The sequence below is a fragment of the Carcharhinus amblyrhynchos genome, unplaced genomic scaffold (genome assembly GCF_965287045.1).
Source record: "Carcharhinus amblyrhynchos unplaced genomic scaffold, sCarAmb.v2.hapA scaffold_399, whole genome shotgun sequence".
NCBI classification, from domain to species: domain Eukaryota; kingdom Metazoa; phylum Chordata; class Chondrichthyes; order Carcharhiniformes; family Carcharhinidae; genus Carcharhinus; species Carcharhinus amblyrhynchos.
In genome coordinates, this window is record NW_027650139.1 from 29,510 (window position 1) to 48,091 (window position 18,582).

The window sequence follows — 18,582 nt, forward strand, 5'->3', positions numbered from 1 at the left end:
TCATTAAAAACTCTGGTGTGATTACCTGTCTCTGAATATCGTTTACTTCCTGGCCTAGACACAGGGGCTTGTCAAAGAGCAGACCTCCCTCATCGATATACACTTTTTCCCAGCAGCAAGGTGACATAGTGGTTAGCACTGCTGCCTCACAGCGTCAGTGACCTGGGTTCAATTCCCAGGTTGGGTCAACAAAGAACAAAGAATAACCCAGCACGGGAAACAGGCCCTTCGGCCCAACGAGCCCGCGCCGCCACATCACCCTACACCTATTCTACTCTGCGTGTCTACAAATGGAACCCCTAACTTAGCCAGATTCAGGGGAGAATAGTGTCAATTTGGTAAACCAATCAGCCTAAGAGCACATCTTTGGGGTGTGGGAGGAAACCGGAGCGCCCGGAGGAAACCCACGCAACCACAGGGAGAATGCGCAAACTCCCACAGACACAGGCCCAAATCCATGTATCTGCACAGCTAGCAGTGCTAGTCACCGAGCTGTTGCGGCACCCGTCTACCGGTCCAGGATCAAGCACACACACCGACACGAAGTACTAGGCCACTCCCGGAACCTCCAAGAGCAGCCCACGCACGACCCACCGTGTGCATGCCCCTCGTTTGACAACGAGGTGGACCTCCACCTGCGGAATAAAAAGACAAAAACGTTAACTTACAGGTCTGCATTTCCGGTGTCTCCCGAGGTTCTAACCCTCATTTAATAGCCCCTACCATAACCCTCCATCCTCTTTTCACTCATGTGTCTATCTAACTGAACCTTAAACGAGTCCAACGTTCCTGCCTCCACCACCCTACTCGGTAGCGCGTTCCATACCCCCACGACCCTCTGCGTAAAGAACCTTCCTCTCACGTCCATCATTGTCTTTGTGGAGTTTGTATGTTCTCCCTGTGTCTGCATGGGTTTCCTCCGGGTGCTCCGGTTTCCTCCCACAGTCTGAAAGACATGCTGGATTTGCCATGCTAAATTCTCCCTCAGTGTATTCGAACAGGTGCCGGAGTGTGGCGACTAGGGGATTTTCACAGTAACTTCTGTTGTGAAGTTGGTGTTCGTGGAAAAAAATTATAAAATGCTCAGAGTTGTAAAATGGTCGTTCCCTTTTAAAAGCTGTTTTCTACTGTACTTAGAGACACAGGTGCATATAGAGTACACAGACTGAAACAAAGGGAAAACGGTAGTGTTGCCAAGACAACAGGCTGTTTTTGAAGTTTAGCCAATCAGTTTAAAGTAGGCACTTAGCTATCAGCAGCTTTTAGATTTATATTTGATGTTTTGGTAACCTGAGAAGCAATGCTATCGTGGGGATGTTGGTTTGTTATCAGGGGTATGAGAGACTAGGGAGGTGGGGGGGTAGTGCCACAAATGGGAGAAGAAAACCTGCCACAGCTCACAGCTTTAGAGAGAGACAGCTCGCAGCTCCAGAGAGACACCACAACCACTCTGTCACTGATAATAGCTTTTAGCTCAAAGCCTCTTCTGAATGGCAAAGGTACCAGAAGAAAGACAGAAGATGACAAAACCCGGCTGTAATTTAGAGATTGACTAAAAATTCTATTTTTGTTGTTACTGAGTCTGACTTCTATTTCTCTAAACAGTGTTCCATTAGAATGGTGTTTTATTCAGTTTGTTAATAGTTTAGTTAACCTGTTCACTGTGAGTTAGATAAATACAGTGTTACTTGTTGATTTTACACTGTCTCAGGGAGTTATTCTGTATTTAACCACTAGAGGCTGCTGGAGAGCTGATCGTACTCCTTCACACACTCACTTTAACAGATTATGGGCTGAGGTATTCCTCTCTGAGGGGTTGGGTGTTAGTTCTCAGAGAGAGGATCAGCCTCCCCTTTATAACAGATTGGGGGCTCAGTCCAGGATTTAAACAGTCTGAGATCTTCAAATAAACCTTTGGTAAGAAGTGGGAGATTTTTGATAGGGGAATTAAGGGTTATGGGGGAAAAGTGGAACTGATCCACTTCAGATCAGCCATGATCTTATTGAATGGCGGGGCAGGCTCGAAGGGCTAGATGGCCTACTCCTGCTCCTATTTCTTATGTTCTTATATCTATTATTTCAGTGGCTTAGTCGGTTCAATCTAAAGTGGGGAAATGTCTCTGAACGTTGCTAAAGAGGTTCTGGGGGTCGAAGATACTTCCCAGATTTGCCAAGAAAAGTTTAGAAAGACAGATAAAGGTGACACTTGTAGAATTAGCAAACTGGCTTGAAACTGGGAAAGCAGGAAAGCTGAAATTGTCACAGAGATAGCCGAGCATTTTGGTACATCAGGGAAACAGTCGAGTGGAGTTAGAAAAATTAAATTGCAAATGAGACGAGGGGAGTTAGAAAGTCAACTTAAAAAGCTGGAAAAAGAGAAAAGAGAGGGGGAGGAAAGAGGGAGGGGAAAGAGAGGGAAAAGGAGAGTGGAAAGAGAGGGGGTGAGAGAGAGAAGAAAGAGTGATGGAGAGAGAGAGGAAAGAGTCAGTGGAAAGAGGCAGAGAAAGAGGGGGGGAGAAAGAGAGAGAAGAAGGCCTTAGCAGAAGAAAAAGGGAAAGATTTTGAGTCGGAAAGGATGAAGTTAGAAGTTGAAGCAAAAGGACTTCAAATGATAGAAATGAAATTAGAAGAGCAAGCTCAGCGTAGGGATATATACACAAGTATTTCCAAACATTACCAAAATTTGATGTAAAAGACGCAGAAGCCTTTTTCATTTCCTTTGAGAAATTGGCTACAGAGTTGAAATGGCCAGAGGAGGTGTGGGTAATGTTAATTCTGACCAAGTTGGTAGGCAGGGCTACTGAGGTGTTTGTAGTGCTGTCAGAGGAGGTGTCAGGAAAATAAGAAGTAAAGACGGTGGTTCTGAGTGCTTACGAATTGGTACCAGAATTGGTATCAGAAATGTAAGGAAGGAACCAGGTCAGACATATATTGAGTTTGAAAGAATTGAGCAGAGCAACTTCAATAGGTGGGTGACAGGATTTAACATAAAAAAGACCAATGAGGCCCTTAGAGATATTATTCTGCTGGAGGAGTTTTGAAAACTCACTCCCAGGAGTGATAAGAACTCACATTCAGGAACAGAAAGTTCAAACAGCGAGAAGAGCTGCAGAGATGGCAGATGAATACACATAGGTGTATCAATTGAAACCTAGCTTCCGACAGCAATTTTATTCCATGAGGGATTGAAATTGGGAGAAATGGAGGTCCTGCGATGAAAAACCAGCAGATCACCCTGGGAACAGTTTACCACCTGTGGAAAAAGAAACCCAAGAGGGTGGTAAAGAGATGAAAGACCTCAGGTGTTTTAACTGGGATAAGGTTGGACGTACAAAGTCACAGTGTTGGTGATTTAAGAAATGCGCTGGGAGAAAGAATGCAGTAAAAGATGTAAACCAATGGGATTAGTTAAAACAGTGAAGAAAATCTCGAGCGAGGTTGAGAAACTGAAGGAGAATGCACAGTCTAGGTATGAGCTGGATACTAAGATAGTGCCCGATCTTTTTAAAGACATCACCTGCGTGGGTAAGGTTTCCTCAGGTAGAGCCCGGGGAGTAGGTAAAGAAGTTAAAATATTGAGAGATACGGGAGTTGGTCTGTCTTTAATAGTAAGAGATGAAAATATTTACACTCTTTCTGAAATATTGTCTGAGAGAGAGGGGTAATCTGAAATAAATAGACAGAGAATAGTGTTCCCCTGTGTAAAATCAGGCTGGAAAGTCCGATCTGGAGAAGTGATAGTGGGAGTGATGGAAAACTTAGCTACTCCAGGAATACAGTTTATCCTTGGAAATGAGATAGCTGGATCACAGGTGGGAGTGATGCCCATTGTAGTGGAAAAGCCAGAAGAAAACCAGGGAACTGAGGAGTTAAAAGAAAAATCCTCTGGAATTTTTCCAGGCTGGGTGGTGACAGGATCCCAGAGCCATGAGTTAAAACAGGGAGCATAAAGGAGAAAGATGAAGGAGTTGAGGTCCAGTTAGCTGGCACACTGTTTGATGAGATGGTAAAGGAAAAACCTAATCAGGCAGAGGTGTTTAGTCCTGACAGATTACTGGTATTACAACAGAAAAACGAGGCAATAAAGGATTGAGATCACAAAGTGTGTAAGGAAAAGGAATCAGTGCGTGTTCCGGAATGCTATTACCTTAAGGATAAAATATTAATATGGACACGGAGACCTTGGCAGGTTAGTGCAGATGAGAAATGGGCGGAAGTTCACCAGATTGTGTTGGTGGTGGAATACAGACAGGAAGTATTACAGGTAGCACATGGATTACCTGTAGGAGGTCATCCAGGAGTCAGGAGGACTCAGGCTCAGATACAGAAGCATTTTTATTGGCTTGGTTTATATAAAGATGTGGTTGAATTTTGCCGTGCCTGTCACACGTACCAGATGGTCAGTAAGCCAAGGGCTGTGATAAAACCTGTACCCTTAATAACAATTCCCACGCAAAGAACCTTTTACTGGGTTATCATTGATTGTATAGGTCACCTCCCTAAAACCAGAAGTGGGAAGCAATATTTGCGAACCGTAATGGATGTGTCTAACGGGTTTCCAGAGGCAATTCCATTGTGGAAGGTTAAGGCAAAGTAGGCTGTGGAGGAGTTGCTTGTTTCTTTACCCATTACGGATTAGCCAGGGAGATTCAGTCAGACCAAGGGTCCAAATTTACTGCCAAATTATTTAAGGAGGTCACAGATAGTTTAGACTCAGATACTTTACGCCGAGTGTGACCCTGAATCCCAGGGAGCATTGGAAAGGTCAGACCCTAAAGACCGTGTTGAGGGTTTATTGCCAGGATTACCCAAATGATTGGGGCAAAGATATCCCCTTTATATTATTTACTATTAGTGATTCTCCAAATAAATCGATTCAGTTTACTCCATTTGAGCTGATATTGGGACATGAAACAAGAGGGGCTTTAAGGAGAAGTTGGTAGGTCTGAGGGCAGAGATCTCACAATTGGATTCTGTATCTGAGCTGAGAGAAAGATTGAACAGAGCGGGTGAATTAGCTAGATAACATCTGAAGGTGGCCCAGCACCTAACGAAACAAGGAGCAGATAAGAAATCTAAAATCGATATGTTTGTCCGTGGGGGTAAAGTGTTGGTGCATTTACCAGTAGTTGGAGATCCCTTAAGAGCGAGGTTTGGTAATCCCTATCAGATTGAGAAGTTGTTCAGTCAGATGAATTATCTGCTAAAGATGTCAGATAGGAAAAAAATGTATAGGCTATGTCATGGGAACTTACTAAAACAGTACGACAGGGAAAGGGAACCAGAAAAACCGGTATTAATTACTACTACTCAGAGTGAGGAATCCAGTCCAGATGATGTGGATTTTGACGTACCTCAGAATAAACTGAATAATGAAGAAATCCTCAAGGAATGGAATAGAGTAGTGAGCTCTCTGTCCCAGATACAGAGAACTGAATTGAAAGACTTGTTACAGAGCTGTGAGGGCCTATGTGGACATAGAATGGGGAGGATTAATGATATAGTACATGTGGTTGATATAGGGAATGCTGTTCCGATAAAACAACACCCCTATTGGCTCAATCCTCTCAGAGCAGCGCAGGTACAGGAGGAAGTAGAAGCGATGCTACAAGATGACATCATGGAGTCGAGTCAAAGCGAGTGGAGTTCGCCGATCGTGTTGGTTCCCAACCTGACGGTACTCAACGATTCTGTGTAGATTATTGAAAGGTCAATGCAGCGGCTAAATCTGACACATACCCAATTCCAAGACTGGAGGATTGTGTGGGAAAAGTCAGACAAGCTACTTACATCACAAAGTTGTGCTGACTTCGTGGTTATGGTCAGTACCTTTGTGAGACGGAGCAAAAGAAGTTTCTGCCTTTGTAACCCCAAGGGTCGTGGGTGAAGAGGGGGACTGGTGGTGTTGAGATGGCGGCGCAGGCTGTTTTTGTTCTTTGTATCAATTTAAAGCCAATCCTTTGGGATGGATAACACACCTGATACTTTTCAAAGGCTTATGAAGAGTTGTTGCTTGATCGGCTAATTGTGCTGCCTACATAGATGACGAGTGATCTTTAGTCATTCATGGAAAGACCACATGAAGCATTTACCTTCCGTAGGAAGATAAAGTTGGTCATAAATTTGGCTAAGACAGAATTTGAAAAAGGCAGAAGTGATATTCTTCAGACACACTGTTGGATACGGACAGATGACATTGAGAAATGTGAAGACGAAGGCCATCGAGGAATTTCCAAGACCATCATCGAAGGAGGAAGTGCTGCAATTTTTAGCACTGAGCAGATTCTACGGGGAATTTGTACAAACAGCAACTGGCACTACTGACAGATTGTTTAAAAGAACATGAAATTTGGGTGGACAATGCCAGGAGGTGTTTGAGAGTTTAAAATCAGGGTTACCCACACCTGTTTTAGTTACACTGAATATTTGAAATTCTTTAAACCACCAGCGATGTAGGGGTTGGAGCTGTGTTGTTACAGGATGATTGAAAGGCCAATCAGTTATTTTTCAAAGAAACTCAAAGTCTACCAGACAAAATATTCCACAATTGAAAAGGAGTTATTGAGTTTAATAATGGCCTTACAGCATTTTAATGTTTACATTGCAAACAATGCATCAGAGATGATTGTGTATACCAATCCTTCGACATTTCTGGAAAGATTTAACGACAAGAACATCAGATTATTTCGTTGGAGTTTTATGTTACAAGCATTTAATTTACAGGTTGTTCATGTTGCAAATTGCAAAAGTGTTATTGCGGATGCTTTGTGAGTTTAAAAGAGACCATCTTTTTAATGATGATAGCTCACTGTTTTCTTAAAGGGGAGGGGTTGCAAAGTTGAGTAAAATGCTAGAATGGCAAACAGTGCGCAGTCCCTTTAAAAGGTGGTGCTTTTTCTCTACTTAGAGTTAAGAAAAAAGGTACAGTGCATGGGGAGTCAGACTGAGACATTATCTCAATGGGCTAGGCAGCAGGATTGCCTAGGTAACAGGCTTCAACATTTGACTCATAACAGGCTTTTGAATTTAACCAATCAATTTAAATGAGGCCCTTGGATAACAGCAACCGATTAGATTTAAATTTAAATTTAATGTTTTGGTAATGTAAGAACGAATCCTATTGTGGGGATGTGGATTTGTCATCAAGGGTATAAAAGAACAGAGTGGGACAATAGGCAGAGACAGCAACAGCCGTCTTTCAGGGTAACAGGCTCATGTATGCCTTAGGTCAAAGCCTCATCTGGTGGCGAAGATATCAAAGATAGGAAACAAAAATAAAGTCCAGAAAGAAAAGAACTGAGAAAATAGAATATTCGCAAAGACACAAAACCTGGTTGTAATTTAGAGAGTGACGAAATTCTGTTTTTGTTGTTAATGAGTGGGAATTGTATTTCTCTGAACAGCAGTCCATTAGAATGGTGTTTGATTCAGTTTGTTAATAGTTTAGTTAACCTGTTCACTGAGTTATATAAATAAAGTGTTACTTGTTGATTTTACAGAGAGACTCTCAGGGAGTTATTCAGATTTAACTGAAGAATCGAACATATCCCTTCACACACACACTTTAACAGATTATGAGGCGAGGTACGCCTGTTCCAGTGGTTGTCAGCTCTGAGAGAGAGGAGCAACCTCCACTTCATAACATGTGACGTAACCGAGGGGTACGGAGACCGGAACTGTGCACAGTGCTCCGAGTGTGGGTCCAACCGAGGGATATGGAGAGCAGAACTGTGCACAGTGCTCCAAGTGTGGGTCTAACCGAGGGATATGGAGACTGGAACTGTGCACAGTACCCCGAGTGTGGGTCTAACCGAGGGATATGGAGACCAGAACTGTGCACAGTGCTCTGAGTGTGGGTCTAACCGAGGGATATGGAGACCGGAACTGTGCACAGTGCTCCGAGTGTGGGTCTAACCGAGGGATATGGAGACTGGAACTGTGCACAGTGCTCCGAGTGTGGGTCTAACCGAGGGATATGGAGACTGGAACTGTGCACAGTGCTCCGAGTGTGGGTCTAACCGAGGGATATGGAGAGTGGAACTGTGCACAGTGCTCCGAGTGTGGGTCTAATTAAGGGATATGGAGACTGGAACTGTGCACAGTACCCCGAGTGTGGGTCTTACCGAGGGATATGGAGACCGGAACTGTGCACAGTGCTCCAAGTGTGGGTCTAACCGAGGGAATACAGAGAGCAGAACTGGGCACGGTGCTCCGAGTGTGGGTCTAACTTAGGGATATGAAGACTGGAACTGTGCACAGTGCTCCGAGTGTGAGTCTAACTGAGGGATATGGAGACCGGAACTGTGCACAGTGCTCCGAGTGTGGGTCTAACCGAGGGGTACGGAGACTGGAACTGTGCACAGTGCTCTGAGCGTGGGTCTAACCGAGGGATAAGGAGACCGGAACCGTGCACAGTGCTCTGAGTGTGGGTCTAACCGAGGGGTACGGGTGCTGTTACCCTTGTGACGCTGTCCGAGTGATTTTTTTTCCCCAATCTGTTCCCCGATCCCTCTGCTCCTCCATCCCACTGAGATTCCCAATATCCAGCAAAGGCCAGAATAGAACTGACAGACTGCTGTTGGATTTAATTTGCCATAATGTTGATGAGTTGATGCCTTTCAGTTTTTCACTGTGTTAAGCGCACCATGTCCAGTTCAGCGGTCCGTATCAGCACGCACTCTGTGGGCTGAATGGCCTCCTCCTACGTCTGTGTTGTTTGCCAGTTCTGTGGAAGTCACAGAATCCCAACTCTGCTCAGTAATTGGAAATGTTTTATTGGTGTGGAATCGATTCTCAGTGAAGGGTACGGACAGACCTTGCATGTGGCAGGAGTTCTCGCTGTCAGTCGCCGGGGGAGTTTCTGACGGTTTCCATGGCAAACAGATCTCACCCCATTGTGGGGGACTAGCCCCGAGAATCCCCCGCATTGCCACCAATTGGGGCCCCCGTCACCAGCTGCTGCCACACAGTGGGAAGCAATCCTGTCTCAGAGAGGCGGGTATGGCAGGGTGATGAGGGGTGTCACACTGGCAGCTCACTGGAGAAAAGAAGTGGGTTAGCAAGGGGACAGACCCCCCTCTTTCAGGATAGCATCAGCACTGCTCAGGGTCCACTCACACCAACACTGTCTCTGCAATTATCCGTCCATTCCTGGGAAAATACCTCCCCTCCCAAAGTCCGCCAGACCCCTCCCTCGCCGGCACTCCATTCTGCCTCAGTTGCTGTGTACCAGGTTGATGTACAGGACCAAGGAGCTGAGAGAAATGGCCCCAGTCACCATAGCTTTGATCAGCAGCGCAGTCCAACTGCCCAACAACAACACATGGACAAAGGACCTGTGGAGAGAGAGGGGGGTGTGGAGAGAGAGGCACAGATAAAATGGGGTCAGTCAACAATAGAAACATCTGCTTACAGTGCCAACACTGAGTGGCTGCAACAGAGCGTCTAGGGGATCAGTCTGGCTCACTCTGATCCTGTCCTTGTATGGGGTAAACCCCTCCCCCCGCACAATAATCTGGCCCTCAATGTCAACAAAGAGAAGGATTGACATTGACTTCAGGAAGTGTAGCGGAGAACATGCCCGTCTACATCAATGGAGATGAAGTAGAAAGGGTCGAGAGCTTCAAGTTCTTAGGTGTTCAAATCACCAACAACCTGTCCTGGTCTCCCCTGTGCCGACACTATAGTTAAGAAAGCCCCACCAACACCTCTACTTTCTCAGAAGACTAAGGAAATTTGGCGTGTCAGCTACAACTCATCAACTTTTACAGATGCACCATAGAAAACATTCTTTCTGGTTGTATCACAACTCGGTATGGGCTCCTGCTCTGCCCAAGACCACAAGGAACTACAAAAGGCCATGAATGTAGCCCAATCCATCACACAAACCAGCCTCCCATCCACTGACTCTGTCTACACTTCCCGCTGCCTTGGCAAAGCAGCCAGCATAATTAAGGACCCTACGCACCCCAGATATTCTCTCTTCCACCTTCTTCCTTCAGGAAAAAAAGACGAAAGTCTGAGGTCACGCACCGACCGACTCAAGAACAGCTTCTTCCCTGCTGCTGTCAGACTTTTGAATGGACCTACCTCGCATTAAGTTGCTCTTTCTCTATACCCATAGTCTGTATGATTGTAATGCTATGTTCTACACCCTCTCCTTCTCCCCTCTGTACTCAATGAATGGTATGCTTTGTATGGCGCGCAAGAAACAATACTTTTCATTTTATCCCAATACATGTGACAATAATAAATCAAATCATACAAACACCACCCCGTTCTCCCAAATGCACACCCCTCTCTCTCCCTCTCCCCACATGCATGCATGCGCACACACACACAAAGGACATGCAGGCACAGGGTTTGCACTGGCAGGGTTAATCTGCACACAGACTTACTCCATGAGGAAGGCTTTGTAGACACTGAGACCCAGGAGAATGGCGATGGGCAGACGATAGTGTCTTGGGAGGTCATATCGTGAGAACATCCACACCAGCCCAGCCATGGTGATGTAATGAACCTGGAAGAGGGGGGTGGGGAAGAAAGCAGTAAATTCACATAGGGAGCAGGTTCACTCAAAGATAAAGCAGCAGCTGTTTTTCAATCGATTCTATCACAGGTTGTGTGTGTCACTGGCCAAGCTAAGCATTTAACCCCCCCATCCCTAATTACTACTTGCGGGGGGTGAGCTGCCATCTTGAACCCGCTGCAGTCCCCGTGTGGTGTAGGTACACCCACAGTGCTGTTAGGGAGGGAGTTCCAGGATTTTGACCCCAGCGACAGTGAAGGAACGGCCGATATATTTCCAAGTCGGGGTGGTGAGTGACTCGGAGGGGAACCTCCAGGTGGGGGTGTTCCCAGGTATCTGCTGCCCTTGTCCTTCTAGATGGTAGGGGTGGTGGGTTTGGAAGGAGCCTTGGTGAGTTGCTGCAGTGCATCTTGTAGATGGTACACACGGCTGTCACTGTGTGTTGGGGGTGGAGGGAGTGAGTGTTTGTGGTTGGTGTGTCGATCAAACTCGTTCTCGGGGTGGGGTGCACCAATTGACAATTCCGTCGTTAAATTAAATCATGCGATTGAACTTAGAGGAACGAGAGGTGACCTTACTGAGACATGTCGGATTCTCAGGGGGCTAGTGTGACGTTAGTGTACTTTAAGAGGTTTTTTTAAAATTACAGTCACAGCCTTGGATGGTGTCATTGCTAGAAGGAGAAAAAAAACCTGGGAGGTCAGGTGAGTGAAATGTTTGAGCTTTCAGTTTTGTTTTGGCTACAAGGTTAGTGGCAGTCTTTGAAGCAAGCTGGAAAAGAAGTCTTTCTGTTTTGCTTTGAAAGTTTTACCAGTTAGCTGAAAGCACAGCTTCTCACCATGCTGCAGTAAAGAATCTGGTTTTGGGGAGCTGACAGCTGCAGGCTGCTCTGAGTTTTCAAGATTATTTGAAATCAGCATTCAACCCAGGGAATCGGATTCCAGTATCTCGTGAGCTTTAGCCTGTGCAATGATAAACCTGTTTAAAGGGTTTTGTCAATGGGTTTTGGTTTTAATTGGAACATCATTAGATGTATTAAGAGTTATACCTTATAGTGGCTATTTTGTTTCCTGTCTGTAATCGATAAAAGTTCTTGTTAATTTTCTTACTATACATGTTAACTATATTCTTAAATAAACTGTGTTTGATAAAAGCTCCCTCATGGGTCACTTGAATCATATCTGAAGTGAAGCATCTCATGTTTATCCTCACCACATTCAAAACTTATGGTTCAGGTGGGCTTCAGAAAACACTTTGGACTTTCTAACCTGACGCTTGACAGGGTAGATGCTGAGAGGCTTGAGAGAGAGACTGGGACCAGATGGAATTATCTCAGAGTGAGGCCAGGGAGAATAAGCAGAAACAACAGAGGGGGTTTTGGAGTGAAAATGAGAGAGCACAGCGTGAGCGATGTTCTTTACCAGACTGATGTTGGAGTCAAAGCTCATCTGAATGTATTTCCAGTCAAACTCGATTCCTCTGGCACCAACCCAGAGGGGGATACACCTGGAAAAAAGAGGAAAGGGGATGAAAAAACCAGAATACACCAACTGGATAACTCTCCCTGTCCCCGACAGCAGCCCCGTCCCACCATCCCCTCAGCACCCCCACTGCCAGACACTGTCTCAAACAGCAACCCCCCTCTCAAACACTGCTCCCCCCACCCCCAGTCCCAAATGGTGGGGGCGGTGTTTGGGACAGGGAGAGGGGGGTTGGGGTGAGTCTTTCGGGTCAACCAAGTAAACAAACTTAACTTACATTAGGACAAAGAAAAAGGGGGCAGCTCCCCAAAAGGAAAGGGGAACAGCCCGAACAGAAACAAAAAGTGCAAAGGAAACTTAAGACACGTCAAATCAAAATGTGATTGTCGGGGTCTATAAGGCACCTCAGCCCCTGCGGTGCCCAACGGGCACGGAAGGCCTCGACTGAGCCCGTGGACACCGTGTGCTCCCTCTCCAGGGACACCCGGCCGCGAACGTAGCCGTGGTAGAGGGGCAGGCAGTTGGGATGGATGGCCCTGTTGATCGCCCGCTGCCTGGACCTGTTGATGGCGCGTTTCGCCAGGCCCAGGAGCAGGTTCACGAGGAGATCGGCATCCCGACCCTCCCCTCTCCACACCGGGTGTCCGTAGATCAGGAGCGTGGGACTGAAATGCAAACAGAACATCAATAAAAGGTTCTTCAGAAAATCAAAAAGGGAGTGCAATCTATAACACAAAACGTAGACACGGTCCACGGACTCCTCGTGTTGAGGTGGGAACACTGTTGCTGTGGGATGGGGGGGGCGGGGGCGGGGGCGTGTGTGGGATGGGGGGGAGGAGTTGGCCGGTGACATATGGGACTGGGGTGGGGTGGGGGTGGGGGGGTCGGTGTTTGGGATGGGGGCGCGGGGGGGTGGTTGGCAGCACTGTTTGGGACAAGACAGGGGGATTGGGGGTTGGGGAGGGGGGATTGGCCAGCAGCGTTTGGGATGGGGGATGGTTGGCCGGTGGTGTTGCCGGGGGGGGGGGGGGGGGGGGGGGTGTTGGGACGGGACAGGGGGAGCAGCCAGCGATCTTTGGGACGGGACAGGGGAAGCCTGAGCCTGCAGCAACTCTGGGGCTCTCTCCTCACCTGGACATGATGAGTTCTGCAGTGGACCAGCCCATCGCTGCCACCATGATCTTGTATTCCCCTTTTCCCGCGTTCTTTGACATCACCAAGTGAAGTCCCACCAAGTCGGCCAGGTCCACTGTCGATTTCATACACTCCTGGCCACAATACAGAAAATATAAACCCTCATTAACTTCCACATTCCCTGCTCCGGTCTTCCCACCTTCCTGGGCTCTGGAATTAACTCCCAAAACCTCTCCACCCCTCTCTGGGGGCCACTGGAGGAAGGCAAGATGGATCACACACTCAGCACTTCTGCCTGAAGATTTATCTTTCACACTGATGTGCTGGACTCCTCCGTCATTGAGGATGGGGATATTTGTGGAGCCTCCTCCTCCAGTGAGTTGTTTAATTGTCCACCATCATTCTCGACTGGATGTGGAAGGACTGCAGAGCTTCGATCCAATCCGTTGGAATGTAAGTAGTCCTGTTTTGTAGCTTCACCAGGTTGACACCTCATGTTTAGGTCTGCCTGGTGCTGCTCCCAGCATAACCTCCTGCACTCTCCATTGAAGCAGGGTTAATCCCCTGGCTTGATGGTAATGGTGGAGTGGGGGATATACTGGGCCATGAGGTTACAGATTGTGGAGTACAGCCCCACTGCTGATGGCCCACAGCGCCTCATGGATGTCCAGTCTGGAGTTGCTCGATCGGTTTGAAGTCTGTCTGATTTAACACGGTGATAGTGCCACACTACACAATGGAGGTTATTCTCACTGTGAAGGCAGGACTCTGTCTCCACAGCGAGTGTGCGGTGGTCACTCTGGGCTGGGCTGGGGGAGGGGAGGGGAGACATGTTAAACCTGCCCCTCTCAGTTGACCTGTTTGATTCTAGACTTACCCCAATGAAATCGTAAACACCCACAGAGGCGTCCCAGGTGGGGAAGAATGTGGCGAGGAATAACATCTGGGAAGAGAGAGACAAAAAACAAGGCTTAACAGAGCAACACAGATTCCCAACAAGCAACCCCCCATGTCCCCCCTCGCTCGTCCCCGACACCCGCAAACCCCTCCCACTGCTCCCCGATTCCTTCCCCTGCCCCGGGACCCCCAAACCCCTCCCACTGCTCCCCGATTCCTTCCCCTGCCCTGGGACCCCCAAAACCCTCCCACTGCTCCCCGATTCCCTCCCCTGCCCTGGGACCCCCAAACTCCTCCCACTGCTCCCCGATTCTGCCCCAGAATCTCCATGGCACTCCACTGATGGCCTCCCGTCCTTTCACAAGAGTCCGGGGGTAAGCCGACTATAACAGAAGTTCTGATCTGAGATGGAGAAGGGGGTTCAGGGTTTTACCTTGCAGAGTTGCACAAACAGGTAGGTAGCACCAGCCTGCACACACCTCCAGAAAGCATTGTACTCAGACCTGGAACACACAACATCAGCGTCAGACACAGCATCGGGAAACAGCACACCATTCAGCCCCTCGAGCCTGTTACACAGGGACAGGAGGAGGCCCCATTCAGCCCCTCGAGCCTGTTACACAGGGACAGGAGGAGGCCCCATTCAGCCCCTCGAGCCTGTTACACAGGGACAGGAGGAGGCCCCATTCAGCCCCTCGAGCCTGTTACACAGGAACAGGAGGAGGCCATTCAGCCCCTTGAGCCTGTTACACAGGGACAGGAGGAGGCCCCATTCAGCCCCTCGAGCCTGTTACACAGGAACAGGAGGAGGCCATTCAGCCCCTCGAGCCTGTTACACAGGAACAGGAGGAGGCCATTCAGCCCCTCGAGCCTGTTACACAGGAACAGGAGGAGGCCATTCAGCCCCTCGAGCCTGTTACACAGGAACAGGAGGAGGCCCCATTCAGCCCCTCGAGCCTGTTACACAGGGACAGAAGGTTACGGGGGGGGGTCAGTGAGAGAGACACTGAAGCCCATTGATGCGGGGGGGGGGGGGGGGTGCGGTGAAACGAGGAGGTCCTGAGGCCAATGGATGGCGGGGGAGGGGGGGGATACTGAATCCAATTGATGGGGGGGGGGGGGGGGGGGTCCTGAGGCCAATTCATTTTCTTCCCACCTCGTCCCCGACGATTGGCGAGAGGGCGGGGCTCTGTTCAGAGTCTCATTAATTATGCATGCGCCACGCTAATGAGCAGGCAACCATTACGTAAATGAGGGCACGCGGTCCCAAGGACCGTTATGCTAATGAGGCATTTGACCTCAGCGCGTGAGGGTCGCGATGCTGATGAGGCTCCGACATCGCCGGGGGGAAGGGGAGGAGACGGACCCCACCTCACCCCCAACCCACCCTCACCCTACCACACACCCTACCACACACCTACACCCACCCTCACCCCCACCCCCACCCCATGTACTCACAGCCCCGTGCACTTGTAAGCGATGAAATAAGGGAAATAAGCCAGCGCGAAGCAGTTGCCGAAGTGGAAGAGAGTCATGGCGGTAGGAGCCGGGCGGGATGAGTAGCTCCCTCCGCTCGGCCCAGGCCCAGATACTGCCCGCCGCCCCGCACCGAAACCCGGTTCCCCTCCCTCCTCTGGGTAACACTGCTTCCGGTGCCCCTCCCTCCTCCGGGTAACACTGCTTCCAGTTCCCCTCTCTGCCCCGGGTAACACTGCTTCCGGTCCCCCTCCCTCCTCCGGGTAACACTGCTTCCAGATCCCCTCTCTGCCCCGGGTAACACTGCTTCCGGTACCCCTCTCTGTCCCGGGTAATACTGCTTCCGGTCTCCCACTGTGTTACACTGCTACTGGTTCCCCTCACAGCCCCAGTGTTACACTGCTACTGGTTCCCCTCACAGCCCCAGTGTTACACTGCTACTGGTTCCCCTCACAGCCCCAGTGTTATATTGCTTCCTGTTCCCCTCACAGCCCCAGTGTTACACTGCTTCCGGTCCCCCTCACAAAGGTTCCGGCCCTCAGGCGCGCATGCGCCAGACTCTTGTCATTATCATTTGGCCCAGTGGGAATCAAAGTCCCAAGAGAAAGAATGTAAACCCAACATATCCATTCCCCTTACCCAATGGAGCATCTCCACACAGCTGTAAACCCAACATATCCATTCCCCTTACCCTATGGAGCATCACACAACTCTACAACCCCAACAGCGCAGGAACAGGCCCTTTGGCCCATTGAGTCTGCACTGGCTCTCCAAAGGAGTAAGGCAAATTATTGCTGGAATCTGAAACATTAACAGATAATGCTGGATAATCCCAGCAGGTCTGACAGCGTCTGTGGGGAGTGAAAGGAGCCAGCATTTCGAGTCTGGATAACCCTTCGTCAAAGGCCAAAAGCTCCAACAGAACATCTTACCCAGGCTCTCTCCCCCACCCTATCCCTGTAACCTCTCATATTTCCAAGGCCAATCCACCTAACCTAAACATTTACCCTGGCCAATCCACCTAACCTGCACATCTTTGGACTGCGGGAGAAAACAGGAGCAGCCGGAGGAAACCCACACAGACACGGAGAATTATCCACAGACTTTGATGGCAGAGACAGAGTAACGTATCTTGGTTTGTGAATGAAAAGCTAGGGAGGTAAGCTATGCGGAGGATACCGAACGGTTAAGTGTGTGGACAATAAGATGCCAATGGAATATAATGTGTGAAATGTGTAGTTATTCAATTGGTGGTAAGCATGGAAAAGCAGAATATTTATTTTAAATGGTGCGGAACTTGTAAATGTTGATGTTCAAAGGGATTTGGGTGTGTTTGTCGGTGAAAGTTAGGAAGTGTAAGCTCAGGTATTTTCTGCAATTTCTATTAACATTAACAGTTAAACTTGGAGAGACAAAGAGGATTCTCAACAATGACTCAGATCCAGGTCAAGAACCATTCTTAATTTGTACGTAAATAGCTAAAAGCACACTTAGTCATGTTTAAAAACATGAACACTTGGCTAATCTTCACCAACTAACCTCACAGTTACATCAAAATATCAATCTTCATTCAAAACAATCAAATATAAAAAAAAAGACGAAAATGAGAATCATCCCTGGGTGATCCCTGAGGCTCAGAGATTGGCTGCAGACAACTGATGAAGTCATCTTCAAGCTGGCCAGAGATGAATCCCTGCTGTGTAGAAGGAGAGGCCATTTGGCCTATCTGGTATGCATTACCCCAATCCCACCCAGGCCCCATTCCCACAAACTCAGACATTTAGTCTGCCAATCCCCTAACACTATGGTCAATTTAGCATGGCCAATCCACCTAACCCACACATCTTTGGACTGTGGGAGGAAACCAGAGCACCCAAAGGAAACCCACACAGACATGGGGAGAAGGTGCAAACTCCACACAGACAGTGACCCGAGGCCGGAATCGAACCTGGTTCCCTGGCACAGTGAGGCAGCAATGCTAACCACTGTGCCACCGTGCCCCTGGGAATCGAACCCGGGTCCCTGGCGCTGTGAGGCAGTAGTGCTAACCCACTGTCACCGTGCCCCCGGGAATCGAACCCGGGTCCCTGGTGCAGTGAGGCAGCAGTGCTAAGCCAATGTGTCACCGTGCCCCTGGGAATCGAACCCAGGTCCTTGGCGCAGTGAGGCAGCAGTGCTAACCACTGTGTCACTATGCCCCCGGGAATCGAACCTGGATCCCTGGCGCTGTGAGGCAGCAGTGCTACCACTGTGTCACTGTGCCCCTGGGAATCGAACCCGGGTCCCTGGCGCTGTGAGGCAGCAGTGCTAACCACTGTGTCACCGTGGCCCCGGGAATCGAACCTGGATCCCTGGCGCTGTGAGGCAGCAGTGCTACCACTGTGTCACTGTGCCCCTGGGAATCGAACCCGGGTCCCTGGCACTGTGAGGCAGCAGTGCTAACCCACTGTGTCACCATGCCCCCGGGAATCGAACCCGGGTCCCTGGCACTGTGAGGCAGCAGTGCTAACCCACTGTGTCACCGTGCCCCCGGGAATCGAACCCGGGTCCCTGGCGCTGTGAGGCAGCAGTGCTAACAATCGCGCTGCCCGTTTTATAACCTGAACGGCATGGGAAGGGGCTCTCAATTGGATAGATGGATAATATGAGACATCGCTGCCTACAGGTGGAGAAGACAGGGTCACAGTGAATAGGGTGCTGGGAGTGAGCGGACAGAGACAGGGTCACAGTGAATAGAGCACTGGGAGTGAGCGGACAGAGACAGGGTCACAGTGACTAGAGCACCGGGAGAGAGCGGACAGAGACAGGGTCACAGTGAATAGAGCACCGGGAGTGAGCGGACCGAGACAGGGTCACAGTGAATAGAGCACCGGGAGAGAGCGGACAGAGACAGGGTCACAGTGAATAGAGCACCGGGAGAGAGCGGGCAGAGACAGGGTCACAGTGAATAGAGCACCAGGAGTGAGCGGACAGAGACAGGGTCACAGTGAATTGAGTACCGGGAGAGAGCGGACAGAGACAGGGTCACAGTGAATAGAGCACCGGGAGAGAGCGGACAGAGACAGG

The 18,582-nt window shown here is 49.0% G+C and overlaps 1 protein-coding gene across 1 annotated transcript; it reads right to left on the minus strand.

Moving 5' to 3' along the window:
* Positions 1 to 6,547: 6,547 nt before the first annotated feature.
* Positions 6,548 to 15,713, minus strand: tmem147 (transmembrane protein 147). Its single transcript, XM_080183740.1, has 7 exons — positions 15,499 to 15,713; positions 14,474 to 14,543; positions 14,021 to 14,086; positions 13,141 to 13,277; positions 11,950 to 12,034; positions 10,398 to 10,519; positions 6,548 to 9,335 (listed from the first exon to the last, which is right to left on the minus strand). The coding sequence occupies exons 1-7, from the start codon at positions 15,573 to 15,575 to the stop codon at positions 9,215 to 9,217; spliced, it is 678 nt and encodes a 225-aa protein (XP_080039866.1). The 5' UTR covers positions 15,576 to 15,713; the 3' UTR covers positions 6,548 to 9,214.
* Positions 15,714 to 18,582: the final 2,869 nt, after the last annotated feature.